The 14667-nt window shown below is 37.8% G+C and overlaps 3 protein-coding genes across 3 annotated transcripts in view; all 3 read left to right on the forward strand.

Annotated features, from left to right (window-relative positions):
• Positions 1-14667, forward strand: part of LOC135685071 (adenylate kinase 9) — a 44311-nt gene that overhangs the window by 4051 nt on the left and 25593 nt on the right. Inside the window, exons 5-7 of the mRNA XM_065200822.2 lie at positions 151-247; positions 1524-1636; positions 2132-2329. Of these exons, the coding sequence (XP_065056894.2) occupies positions 151-247; positions 1524-1636; positions 2132-2329 (408 nt within the window). The remainder of the gene's footprint in view (positions 1-150; positions 248-1523; positions 1637-2131; positions 2330-14667) is intronic.
• On the forward strand, positions 3851-10733 carry LOC148958472 (metalloreductase STEAP4-like). Its single transcript, XM_089112654.1, has one exon. The coding sequence runs from the start codon at positions 6463-6465 to the stop codon at positions 7924-7926; it is 1464 nt and encodes a 487-aa protein (XP_088968780.1). The 5' UTR covers positions 3851-6462; the 3' UTR covers positions 7927-10733.
• Positions 11855-14114, forward strand: LOC135685074 (metalloreductase STEAP4-like). The gene has a single exon (XM_065200826.2). It carries the CDS (start codon positions 11862-11864, stop codon positions 13212-13214), a length of 1353 nt encoding a protein of 450 aa, XP_065056898.2. The 5' UTR covers positions 11855-11861; the 3' UTR covers positions 13215-14114.

Consider the following 14667-nt stretch of genomic DNA (forward strand, 5'->3'; position numbering starts at 1 on the left):
TTTAATGCACCCTGCAATACAATGCAGCAGTTCATCATTAGCTTCATAATCTTTCTCCCAAAACTCAATCTATACTTCGTCACAATATTTCGTCATTTAGAGCGGCCTAGACATGTTTTATTTACTTTTATTTAATTTTAATTTTATCAGGCTCAAGAAATTCTCTACAAAGGTGAAAATATTTCGGAAGACTTGACTTTGCAAATATTAAAGGAAAGACTCAACTCGCCAGAGGTTTCACATTATGGTAAACATGAAAGCTTTTATTAATATATTACGATAAAATAGCATGCTCTTCAAAATGCCAAATTTTCTCGATAAGAAGTGTATGTTTTCATGTTACTATTCTCATGTCTTGTGCAGTTTTACAGCATAGATAGATGAAAGCAACTTGTGGCAGTACAACAGGTATCTTCGTTGTGTGACATAAGGTTTTTGTGATGGATAGCGCTTGCTTTTCCTCCCTGTCCTGTTTCTCCATTTTGGGACGGCAGTTATTGATGAAGCGATGAAAACAAGGAAAAGATCAATTTTTCTTTTTACTTTACTTTGAATAAGCATCTGAATAAAGAATTAACATTTGGTTGCTATACGATGTTTTTTAACTGCGAGAATTGTTAATTGAAAAAGTACTTTAGTATTATGTGATATGTTTTGGTTTTACGTACCACTGTAATTAAAACCACTTCTGGATGGGTTTTCGAATTGAGGCATACCAAAAACCAAATATCGGACAATTTCTTGCTGAAATTTTGAAAGAGATATTACAAAGCACGGAAAAGCTATTATTCTCTTTCACTTCAATTCAAACTTTTCATGTACGTGTTTTTAAGCGAATATTCTATGAAGTATTTCTGTGATATACCTAACTTAAATCATGTACGAATATCATATCTGACCGTCTCTGCATAAGGCGACAGTATTAGAATATATATCGAGTTCAGAAATCCGAGAGCACACACAACACCCATAAGTATTTTGTTACCTGTTAATAGTTAAAATTCAAGAAGGTGAATGTTTTTGTCAAAATGAAAATCAATCTTCGAATGAAATCCATGTGCTTTTTCTCTCTGCTAACTTTTAGTAATGTTTTTCAGTCTTGGACGGGTGAAATTGCTGCATGTAAATGGGTGCTACTTTCATTCTCTCTTTGTAATTTTAGAGTCAGATCTTTTCTAATACAAGCTTCGACTGATGATCGCCGGCTCCCATTTGTTCCTACAGCCTACTTCACCCATTCGATAAACCTAGATTTACTCACACAATCTTTAGCAAGTCAACCTAGGTCTTCCACTTTGTTTTCTTGCATCCACCACTCTAATCGTGCTTTTCCAAGGGCCTCACCTTCTTTGATGGGTATTATAAAGCAAAAACAAATTGTGTTTGGGCTTTTTTAAAATCCAGCGTGATCGTTTGTGAACTCGAGGCATGTGAGCTGCTATGCAGATATATTTGTAGATTTAAATAAAATAAATTGAAATTATCGAGGTTATCTGCCAATGGAAATCGATTCTTTATTGAAGGTTACATTTTGGACGATTTCCCCTGCACATCGGAGGAGTACATGTCGATTGATGATCAGTTCGAGTTCATCAGAAAATTGCCATTGCCTCCAGACTTCATCATTAACTTGAGGGTAAGTAGTCACTCTTTGGTTCATTTTACAAGCTAAATCTTATAATGAATATACTAGCAATGTGATATTTTGGCACCCCGATATTCCCCGCTTGCGGCAAACACTTCGAAAAAAAGATAAGGAAAGCAACCCTACGCTCAAAGTTATACCTTGTTGTGCTGATTTGGTGCTTTGAGCAATTTTCAAGGTGGAAGGGCCATGCCCCCCTCTCACTTTTTTGGTAAGCAGAATATTTCCAAAGAGGCCTTGTTTTAAAGCATTAAATTCAAATTCGTCTTTTAGAACTTGGCCCCTCCACCTTGAAATTCGTGGCATGGACCCTTTGCTCTGTTTTGTTTGCATAAATTCTCGGACAACTCATTGATTTCTCTCCTTATGTCCCATTTGATGTCTGATTGTTGGATCATCAAACAAATCACTGATTTTGATCTTTGAATTTTTCCCAAAGTAATTTCAGATTCAGTTTCTGATGTTTTCTTTTGCTCATAATTCCAGATTCCCGATGAAGATCTAGTCACTCGACGAAAAGGATTCAGAGTTGATCCATTGACTAATGTTATTTACACAGAACAAAGATATAACCCTTCAGAAATAGCGGAAGAACCAATGATGGAAGAAGAAGAAGACGAAGAGGGAGAAAACGGAGAGGAAGATGAGGATGAAGATGAGCTGTCAGGGGACAGAGAGGATGAGGTAGCTTTTTCCGTTGCTTTATATTATTCTTTTGTTATCGCTATTCCCCTCCTGTACTTTGGCATTCTGGGTTAAGCTGATGCTTCACAGCTGCAACCAAGGCGAGTGCACAAAGCTGCCAGAGTTTCACTGGTAAATCAAATGAAGCTTAGAGTTTTCCAAAAATCGGTTGGTCAGAATAATGCTAGTGTCTAGATATTCTGAAATAGAAGTTAAAGTTTCATTGATTTAAACAAACCACTGTATCCAAAAGAAGAGTTTTTTAAAGCCCCGAGTTCACATTGCCGATATTTCTTGGATAACTTTCCAAAATTCTTTTATTTTGTTTCTTGTAATTTTAAAAAGTAACTAAAAGGCCTAGTACAATGGCCTAAATGAGGGTTTATGGTAAAAATGCTTTCACGGTGTCCCTCCAAGTTAGCTGGGTTAACCCCAACTAGTTAAGTATGTAAGTCCCTTCAAACAGAAGATTTGTGGAGCCAAATTATATTTAAAGCCTTAAGTGCAATAAAACATCAAGTTGTGCAGTTAGTTTATTTTCTTTCGTTTATTAAAAATTGGCCACACTTCTAAAGTTTACCTGAATCAAAATACCATTGTACCCCGTTTTAGGGCACCCCCTTTTAAGAGCGCACGCACCCTCGTGGCCAACGGAATTCTTCTTGGAGCTTGCACCTCAAAATTAGGGGTGTACCGGATATCCGGTAGGCCGGATAATCCGGCGCCGGATCGCTGATTTTTTGAAAATCCGGTTCCGGCCGGATTTGTTTCCGAAATCCGGCCAGTTGCCGGATTTTCCAGAATTTTAATCATAACTAAGAACATTTCTAGAGAAAACAAGTTATAAAAGTGTAAATACAAAGAACAACAAAAATTAAAAGCAATAGAACAAACTTGAACGAAGTTTTAAAAGTTAAAAAGAAGCGTCCCAATCGGCAGTCAAACATAAAACCAGTCAAACATAAAAAAGCTACAATCGTCCCAGGTTGTGATGCAAGAAAAGCAACTTCTCGCCATTCCTCGGAAGAAGTCTTGATCGCTTCTCTTCAAAAATGTTAGTGTAAGTTGATGTGCAAACAAATCAACCTTGGATCTTCTAAAACGCAGCTTACGAAAAGCTATCAGAGTAGCTGACTTTGCTCCCTACAAAGCACAAAGTGACACAATTTTTCAACGTCTATAACTCTTGAACTTTGACAAACTCTACAAGCTTGAAACAGCAAATTCATGTTTCAAATCGATAACAAAATAACTACACTAACTTGACGATAACATTTTTATGATAAAACAAGCGCCTTGAAAACAGATTTGAAATGAAAGTGCTCGTCATCACGATACAGGAAGACTGGATGATTTAATTCACAAATTTGATCCAAGGTTGCCAGATTGGCTTTTTAGGCCAAATTTTTCATTTTTGCCTGGAAAAGCCTGGAAAAATTGTTTTTTGCTTAATACTCAAATTTGACCTTGTTGTCCTTTTCAGCAGAACGTCTAAAATTAATGAGTTATTACTACATTCATGGAATAATTAGTAGTTAACTACAAAGTGTTAACCAAATTTCAAATTTTATCACCTAACCTAATTCGGATTCTTAAAATCCTGATCCGGTACACCCCTACCTCAAATGGAAGTTAAATACAAAAAATCACATCTATTAAAAGCTGTCTTTTCAATTTTATCAGTAATAATAAGTTTCACATTCCAATTTTTGTGATCTGGGTTTTTATTTTAAAACAGAAAGGCACTTCAGGTCCATTTTGGTTTCTATGTCCTGTTGCATGTTTGATTTTTCCAGCAATGTACTGCCAGAAAGAAAGCTTGCACCCTTCGTCGACTTTATTTTTCGAAAATCGTCAATGTTCCCTATAATGAAGCAGCACCCTTAAGTGGGAGCACTTAGTTATAATTTACTCGCTTGACTGCTGCGTTGTGGTGTACGAAGCTTCATATTATTTTCGGGAAAGAACGAATCATTTTCTCTCCGGGGACCTTAGATGAGGTTTTTTATTCAGTGAGTAAAATCTTCAATTCGATTACTCAATTTCATTTTTTACACCTTTTTGCTTATATTTTCATTTTTGTTACGATTTTTATTTGTTTGGTTATCAATAACTTTCTATCATGGTTATATTTATTTTCACAACGTCTCTTTTCATATGTATTTCTATAAAATACGTATTCTTCTGGATTGACTAAATTTCCATGCGAAACTTTTTTTTTGGGACCCATTCCTCAGGGGCGTCGTAGGTAGTGACACTAAGAATGAATACATTTAAGAAGAATGACGTCATCAAGCGCGTGCGCTAATGCTGAAAGATATGGAAAACAACATCTGTCCTCTGCAACAGTTTTTTTATCCGCATTCGAACTTTGTTTGAGTAATAATCAATAATCAGTCCAAATAGAATTGGATACTAATATCATAAATTTCTACAGAAGTGAACTGGAGATTTTAGCAGCATGGGAAGCCTGTTTAGCAATAGTGTGTCAGCAAACTTGGTGATCACTTTATCACAACTTACGCTCAACCTTTATTATTGTTTTAAAGAGTTTATTGGTCCATGTTGAGCGCAGCCTGTTTTTTACATGCTTAAGCATTGAAAAGCTGGAGCCCAGTTTTGGTACAGACAATTGGCAAGGTTGAAATTATCGTGTACAAAGTGTACAGATTTGATAAACAAACTATAAATATAATTTGCCTATTATTTTAAGTGACGTCACAAAATTTCCCATGTTTGCATCTTTCTTTGGAATTTCCTTCTCACGCTTTTGGTTTCTTTGAACTTTCATAGTTTTCTATTAACGACCAATACTCTTCGGCTAAACAGATACAAAATTTCCTAAACAGTGTTCAAATATAAAAGATATAGAATAGAAGACGTTTAGTATAAAAGTATAAAATATATTGATTTTGATATAGGAAGAATTGATTTTGTAAGATTTTTAATAAGTAAATTTTTTGATATAAAACGAGCCATCCACACATTGTTTTAGAATTCAATTTGATACTTGTAGCGAAACAGTATGAGCTAAACCCACAACTGGGTCCTCGGAGGTGAGATTTGAGGCTGGATTTTTCCACCAGCAGTCAATACTGAGTTAGTCTAATTTCTAAATATTGTAGTGGAACAAAATTGGAATCATTCATGATCATAAAACCCTTTTACTTGAAGTACACTCATTTTTTTATAAGAAACCGGCTATAAGAAACGAGTATTGGAGAAAAAATTAAGAAACTTCAGTACTCGAAGCAAAAAAATTAAGAAACTATTTAATCGTTATAAAACTGAGAACAACAAAATTTTGTGAAATCCAAGAATATGATTTCTCTGTTGGCCTAGAACTTAAGACAGAAGGGATAAAAATATACTTTCCACATCTAAATACAGGATCAAAACGGAAGCGAATCTCTTGACGTGATAAGAAAGGTCACGAACATTTCATAACATCATTCATGACATCATAACTAAGAAACACTTAAGAAACAATGAGTATCGAAATTACCAAAACATTAAGAAACTGGAGTACTCAACATCGACCTTTGTTTCTTATAAAAAAAAGAGTGTAATTTCGAACCGACAAATCTCCATCCTGCAGAAATATTCATGAGAAGGGGCAGTTTTCTGTGGATGAGTTCAGGAACTCTTTTTGAAAAACAAAAGAATCCAGGGGACGTAAAATCAAGGAGGATCGATCACACCCCGAATAAAAACATTGCTTACGAACGCAAATGAGGGCCTACAAAGAGAAAAATCCGCGGTTGCATAAAAATTTGGGAACCAGGCTTACGTAAGAAAATGTCCAAACTGTGCTTTTGTCTTTCCAGTAGAACGGATTTAGACTAAAACAACTAAAGCCAATTGGCATTTTCTTTATTTAAATGGAAATGATTGTGGCTCATTGAAAGACTATACTCATCGCAAATCTGTGGTCACAGTTGACTTGGCTTCGACAGATCGTCGAATGTTGTTGTACTGTCTGTGTACTCTCGTGGCTTTTTCTATCGCTTACCTCAATTTGATCTCTGACAAAATCATCTGGGCTTCGTTATATAATTATAGTCTTTATGTAACCTACTTATAGAAAGTGTTTATGACAGAGTGAGCCAGTTGAGAGTTGTTGTTAACAGAAAATGGAAAATGCTCAGGAATTACTGCCACTTAACCCTGCCGAACCAAACGGTAACAAGCAGGGCGAGGAAGAAGAATTCAAAAAGGGGGAGAGCTTGATTGCATATCAAAATAAATGGGATGAAGGAACCCCAGGAGCCAAAACAGTCTGTATTATTGGCTACGGTAATTATGGAAGAGCATTTGCCACTCGTCTTGATGCTGTCGGTATTCCATACATGATTGGCTCTAGATCTCCGCAACGGTATGATGAAGATATAGAGAGAGTCAGCAAGATCACGACCTATGCAGATGCTGCAGCTCAAGCCGATATTGTGCTCTTATCAATTCCTGCACGTGTCTATGATATTGTTGCTCCTAATCTCAATCGCTGCCTCAAGGGCAAAATCGTTATCGACGTTAGCAACGCAGAAACAAAAATGGACGAATGTCATGCCTTGCGTCTTGCAGCGTTGTTACCTTCAACTCACGTTATAAAAGCTTTCAATACAATTTCTGGGTGGTCAATGGAAAACGATGTCTATGGTGCAAGTCGAAGCGTGTTTGTTTGTGGAAACCACCCAGGAAGCAGACAAACTGTAATGCAGCTAGCGCAGGATATGGGCTTCACTGCCATTGACAGGGGGCACCTCCGTGCGGCTAGAGTCCTGGAAAAAGTTCCACTGCAGTTGTTCCCATCTTGGAAGACGGCATCATTGATAGCACTTGGTTTGCTCATTATTGAAGTTGTTTATTATTATGTCAGAGAATTGTTGTCAGAGCCTCCTGCCAAAGTAGCAAGCAACGTTGCTCTGTATCATGGAAATCGTGTGTTGTGCTGGATGGCCCTGTGGCTTCTGTCACTTGTGTATCTACCAGGATGCATTGCAGGCTTCATTCAGCTCTTTAGAGGTACCAAGTACAGCAGATTTCCGACCTGGTTTGACAGCTGGCTGAAATCCCGAAAGCAACTTGGCTTGTTTGCCCTTGCATTTGCCGGCATGCATGCATGCATGTCATGTCTTGCGCTTTCTGGTGAATATGTCAAATACATGTCCGAAGTTGTAAAAATTCCAGGCACCAAACAATACGTCTATTTCCACTTCCACTGGAACGCCGAAATATCACTTTTGTTTGCAGTTCTGGCCATGACACTTTTCACTGTTCTCGGAATTACGTCACTTCCTTCTGTCAATCAAGTGATGTCTTGGAAAGAATGGGATTTCGTCCAATCAAAACTCGGATTCGTCACACTTTTTTTCGCCTTTCTCCATGTCACAATATATGCATTCAAAGTCTATGATTCGGCAAACTTCAAGTTTTGGCCTTATGGAATTCCACCTGCTGTCTTCTTCCAGCCGTTGCTTCCTGGTTTCGTTTTGCTCATGAAATTCGTACTTATCATGCCATGCGTCGCATCACATTTGCAAAGAATAAGACAAGGCTGGGAGAGAACACCTCAGTCGAGAGACGTTGCAGAGGCGTGAAAATGAATTATATTTGAGAATGCAAATGAAAAAAAAATTTTTAGAGACTTTGAACTACCTGTTCATTGTACATCTTTTAGATTCTGTAAACAAATCGAAGCTTTATTATCACTACTTGTGCAGTTTTAGTACCACTTAGACCTAGATCTAAACTTTCAATGGGGTGTTTCATTTAGAGGGTTGTTTTGTCTTATGTGGAGTGAAAGATAAATTAATTTTGTCTTTGGAATACATGCCTAAAAAATTTATATTGTGTCTTTATTGTTTTCTCGTCCTTTTTCCGAATAGTTCTACTTCTGCACCCCCTCCCCCTCAAATAAATGTTGCTATTTTGACAGAATATCTTGTTCTCTCAAATTTTCCCTTGTATCTTCTGGAACACAGCAAACCTCTATATCAATGGGCAGCAATTTAGATGAAATAGTATGGCCTTAAATACTACTGTATTGCTTTTTTTGCTTAGATCAATAGGTAGCCATGCCTACCAAGTTCCCAATAGCATCACAATTATAATTTTGTCCTTGTTAAATGTATTTGTTAGACTAAATAGTGCATATAAGAAACGCATATTTCAATTAACATTTTGTCACTGTCTTCTTTTTTCACCAGTCTTTTAGCTTGTTTTGTACAAATAGGGCTTAATAAACCATCAATATAAGGATAAGATCTTCTAAGGACTCAAGAATAACGGTAGAGGGACACAGAGTAAAAGCAGACAAAAGTAGTTGAGAGAGGAAAGTAGAGTCGTCTTTCCTTGGTCTTTTATTCGATTTTCTCTTCCTCCCTTTACACTCCTGCTGCTGGACTCGACTACTGTGCATACTGAAAGACATGAAGATAGTGCAGTTATATATTTCCCCCTCAAGTTGGAACTCGCGAGCTTTCTTCTAAAAGCATTCGGTGTGTTTGCTCCACTTGAATTTACGGTTGCATAAAATGATAACAATCCATACCTGCTCTCTGCCATGTATTGATGCTATATGCCCTTAGCTGTGAGCAAAAGTCTAAAGGGAATGAAAGACACGGTTGGTTATTAGAAACCCAAAGCATATAATGGTATAGATTTTTCGAATCTTTTGAATTATCCTATCACACACTTCAGCCAACGCTAACGCGCATTTGGTAACATGTTTTTTTGTATCAAGTTTTGCATAACATTTCCTGCCAAGATCAACGCTGTGGCCTAAATGTGTCTGCCCACTTTCCTCATATGGTCATAATTATGGCTTTTGTAATAACTTCTAAATTGGACGCGAAGTTTCCTGAGGGAATTATTGTTCTGAGTTCACGCTAGTTTGTCTGTGAATAAAAATTGATATTGCGTCCTAGAGCTTCGCATTCTCTTTCATAAGATTCTATAATCATTCAAGCTGGAAGGGGTTTAAGGAGTAAGGAGCTTATTCAAGGAGGGGGGCTTTTTGGGGGAGAGGCTTATCGTCAATATTGCAAATAATTAACTTATTTTTGAGTTATGGTTTCTACTAACACCATATTTTTCACAAATTCTGTAATTTTAGTTTGATTGTCTTCAATTCTCAATAAAACATAAAATAAATCCTTTGGTAAAGTGGTAAATTTCCTTATGTATAAATTAAGATGTTTTTCAATGTCTGAGAGTAGAGGCCATCCTTGTTAATTGAAGTAATTGGGCCAATTTTATGTTTCACGAATCGTGTAAGAATTATAAAGTATGTAGACAACTTAAGAAAAAACCACTCGGTTGATTTGAGAGGCGCATTTCAAGAAACTAAATATCTTTAAATGATTTCTCAATCATAATTGAATACTTTTTGCTCTTATTTTCTATACACATAAAATAGGTTTCTTTGTCCATGATTAGAGTTCTTGGTATACAAAACAAGATTTCCTATTTACTTTCCTTGTTTTCTTTGTCGTAATTTTACTTGTGCTAAAATGTAACCCAGTGGAACTTGAATCTTCAAATCCATTTCAATGAAAATGCGATTGAAACTTATCTGACAATTTATTCACAGCTAAACTAGATTTTCTTGCAGATTTTACGCGATATACTGGATTTGTACATGCACAAAATTTTTGCCTGTCGTTACAAGTTTCATGATGAGCAACCTTTCTTTTCGACTACTTTAATCTATGACCTAACGAAGTTGCTTAGATTTTACGTCCGTAGTTTAAAGTTTAATCCTTCCTGTTTCCCTGTTTCAAAACGTGCTTTTTCGTTGAAACATCGTGGCCTATATTTGGCTTGTATGGATCATTGCTGTGTGCCTCTCCCAGCCTCGCCTGATTTTTCTCAACATGCCGTTGATTCCAGGCATCATCAGAATAAGTTTCAGCATCATCACTATGAATGGCAAGAGAAGCATAAGAAAAGTGTGATGTGGAAGGTATCCCCAATTACGGACATGTTTTGGGGCCAATCCTTTGTAAACATAGAAGAAAATGTGCAAGAAGCCGAACAGCATGCTGAGGTAGCCCAACTTTGACTGAATGAAGTCCCACTCCCTCCAGGACATGGATTGGTTGACTGTTGGTAGTGACGTGAGACCAAGAATGACCAAAAGTGTAGTTGACAGTGTTGCGAACAGTAATGACACCTCTCCTTTCCACTGATAATTGTGGTAGAGCTTTTGCTTGGGTTGACCGTCTTTGCCTGTTCCTTGAATGAACTCAACGTTTGACATCCCACTATAATACTCCCCTGCAAGAAGGATGCACGAAAGACACATATGCATTCCTACAAACATGAGGGCGAATAAACCAAGTCCTTTGCGCGCTTTCATCCAAACGTCGAGCCAGTTTGGAAAAATGCTGTACTTGGTGCCTCTTTTCAGCTGCAAAAAAGCTGCAATGCAGCCAGGAAGGAAAACAACAGCCAGCAGCCAAAGGACCATCCACCCAGTTATGCGGTTTGGATATTTCAAGAAGATGGATTTCAAGAGTTTCTCTGGTGCATAGGAAATCAGGTACCGACCATGCAAATAGATAATCTGGAATAGGAGCATGGAAAACGTGATCCAAAAAGGCACGCGCCATTCTGGAAAGAGTTGAAGGACTTTCTTTTCAAGCATCGCGGCTGCTGCCAACCTTCCGCTGTCGATTGGGGTGAAGCCAATGTCCCTTGCAATTTGCATCACTGTTTTCCTTGCATCAGCGTCATCGCTGTACACATATGTACTACGGCTTGCACCATATAGGTCGTTTTGCAACGCCCAGGCTGAAACTGTGTTGAAAGCTTTAACAATTCTGGAGTTAGGCAGCAGAGAAGCCAGATGAGCCGCGTTGCAGTTATCTGATACATTTTCTGCATTACTGACATCAACGATGATTTTTCCAACCAACAAGCTGGACAATGGCGGTATAACATCATCATATGCATGGGCTGGCATGGCAAGGAATATAATATTAGCATCCTCTGCAGCTTTGTCGTAGGCCACACAGTCTCTGTCCGGTTCAGAATACCGAGTCTCTTGATTTCTCCTTCCGACGACAAATGGGATCCCCGTAGCATTGAAACGGCTTCCTAGTGCCTTGCCATAGTTTCCATACCCAAGGATAGCAACCTTGTCGGTAGGTCTAGGCCATTCACAAGACGATTTCGATTGAATTGGTTTGAGTTGAATATTCATACCTGCTCATGTGTTATAGGATAACAACTTGTTCCTTTCGAAGTTTTGTGGCTTGGCTAGCTACGTAACCACACTTTCTCAGCCTAAATATTTTTATATGAAAAGATCGAGCTAATCTTTAACAGTAAAATCTTCCTGGTCACCAACAGTCAATAAGCCAACCAATCTGTTTTCATGTTTCTGACCCTATAAAATGACCCGGAATATATCTTTATGAACAGTTGTGAAAGAAAGGCGTACACGTGATATATTTGGAAGTATTTGTTATTTGATTCAAGGAGTCTGGTTAGCAGCGACTGTCAATGTGTATGGACTTTTGAAGACACGATGGAAGGAAATGTAGTTGGTATAATTGGCTATGGGAACTTTGGAAAAGCACTGGCCTATTGCTTGAGAAAACAAGAAATTGAGTTTTACGTAGGGGTGAGAAACATCGATTGTACGGTTCTCGAAGAGGATGTTCTGAGTGAGTATTTGGACTTGAATGAAGTCGGCGTAAAGGCTGATATCATAGTCTTGGGTGTACCAGGTCATTGCTACGATTCTTTTTCTCGAGACTTCATTTGTTCACTCGATGGAAAGATTGTTGTGGATGTGAGCAATGCTACTTCCATTTCAGACCCTTGCTATGCCGAGAAATTAGCTGATATGTTACCGAGATCTGCCGTTGTCAAGGCATTTAACACATTGTCAAGTTGGTCTTTGCAGTATAATATCTACGGAGCAAGTCGCAAGACATTCGTTTGTGGTGACAACAAAGAAGCTTGTTGTGCTGTCTCGCAGCTTGCTAGAGACATTGGACTTACTCCACAAGATGTAGGCGACTTGAGTGCTGCAAAGTTGCTAGAGAAGAAAGCACTAAAATCGTTTCCTGAATGGAAATTTGCGTTTATCTTGACTGTTATTTCACTTCTCGTGACGACAGCATACTTCTATTTACGCTATGCAATATACGTTGATTTTTCCAAACTTGGACTTTATGTTTGTATGCCCATTGCAAATGGAGTCACAGGTTGCATGGTGCTATTGCTTCTCGCATTTGTCTATCTGCCGGGGTCCTTAGTTGGGATTCTGCAAATAACTAAAGGCTCTCGTTACCATATGCTCCCGAACTGGTTAGACAGGTGGATGAGGGCCAGAAAACAAATAGGCCTATTTGCATTGCTATTCGCTTCAGTTCATGCTTGTCTTTCACTCATTCTGCTGTCTGGTGAATATTATTCAGGCATGTTTGAGAGGCACAAAATCAAAGGTATAAGCCAATTCTTGTACCATAGATTCCGATGGAATGCTGAAGTGTCTTTACTGTGTGCTACTCTGTCCTTGACAGTTTTGACAATCCAGGGAGTATCTTCACTGCCAACTGTCAGTCAATCAATGTCATGGCGAGAGTGGGATTTTATCCAATCCAAGCTTGGATTCGCAGGCCTGCTGTTTGGCTTCCTTCACGTCATCTTTTATGCTGGAAAAGTCATGTCTATACGAAGCATCCAAAGATGGAAATTTGGAATACCGCATCAGCTGTTTTTGCTTCTCATTTTAATTATAGTTGTCATGGCTATCAAGCTTTTCCTATGCATGCCTGGAATCCGGGGCATAATAAAGAAAGTCAACTCGGGTTGTGAGAGTGGAGAAACTGATAAGCCACGGCTCGAGGAAGAAACAAATTATCTTATCTGAAAATAAACATCTAAAAAACTGATGTGAAACGTTTTGCGACCTTTACAAATGGAAGTGCCTAAATACAAGAAACTGCTGACGTACCCCAACCTCGCTCTGATGTTTTCATTAATGTTTAAAGAACAACTACACAGGGAATCTAGTAAACGTTTCAATTCTGTCATGCCGTTTGCCTTGTCAAAGGAAATGTATTTCAGTAAACAAAAGGTTTATGTGATCTTTCTAACAAATATTGTTTCTAGAGCTAAGGCTACAATCTAATTACCAGTCTGTTAGAATGGAAAATTTAGGCATTAGCACCTTAGAATGATTTTTTGTAAACAAGTAGTTTTCAATGAGTGCAAAGACGGTGCATCTTGTTGGACAAAAATGGCCGGGTGACAGAATAGCTTTCGTGGCCATCAAATCACATCTCTCTGGTCTTTTTTGTCTACCCGTGTTTTTATTCTTAGAAGCTCATATCGAATTTTCCGTTCTATCAATGAAGTCAGAAATTACTCCAAGCTTTGTAAAAACATGAAAAGTGTCTACGTTTCCTCAACTTAGAAACCTTAGCTCACTCAAATTTGTATTAAAAGCTTCCAGTTTAAAACGAGTATTTAACTGTTTGTATTTCATTAGATTTTTTATTTAACTGTTATATTATGTAAAGTTTTGCTTCATTATGTTGTATACATCACAAAGGGTAGAACTCACATAGAAGACGTGACAATTTCTTACATTCTTTTATCTTTTTCTTGACCATGATAAAATAATGTTGTTTTCTGCCTATAAATCGACTCTACTAGGTTTCTTAAACACCTTCAATTAAAGTGTCCAGACTGTTCAAATGCTATTGTACTGGAATATTTTAAATTCGCTTATAGATACATTGCCATAAAAGTTTATCTTGTTTATAAATGTGTACTTTTTATATTTCATTCTCGTTTTCAAGATCTCCGTGCAAAGCAGTTCTGATGGAATGGCGAGGCTTCCGTGCCTAATAAACCAACTAAAATTGAATGAAAAATGTATACCTATGTTTGGAACGAAATTCTGCTATGAAAAGAGAAAAAATCCGCCAAAAAACCTTTGGTCTAGGCATAGTTCTGTTAGTGGCGTTTTCCTTGAATCTATTCCGGGTGAAATGCTTCTCGTGGAAGCAAGATGCTTGTTTCTCTGCAGATAAATTTCATTTTTTATCGTTTAAATAGGACTGTTCATTAATACACATTGTCAATCAAATCGATTCATCACCATCACGTGCAGAGGTTACCTTTGAAAAGCAGCCACGTGGCTGTAGGTGTCGGCTAGGGGGGGGGGGGGGGGCAAACTCGAGCAAGAACCATACCTTAGGGGGGCCGGCTTTGAAACAAGAAAACAGATATATATCAAACAGATATATTTGGACAAAATCAAGGTCATGGAATTATAGATATACCAAATTTTCAAAATATCATTTGGAAAAACTGTA

This window comes from Rhopilema esculentum, chromosome 15, assembly GCF_057945365.1.
Source record: "Rhopilema esculentum isolate cy_ngs chromosome 15, ASM5794536v1, whole genome shotgun sequence".
NCBI lineage: Eukaryota > Metazoa > Cnidaria > Scyphozoa > Rhizostomeae > Rhizostomatidae > Rhopilema > Rhopilema esculentum.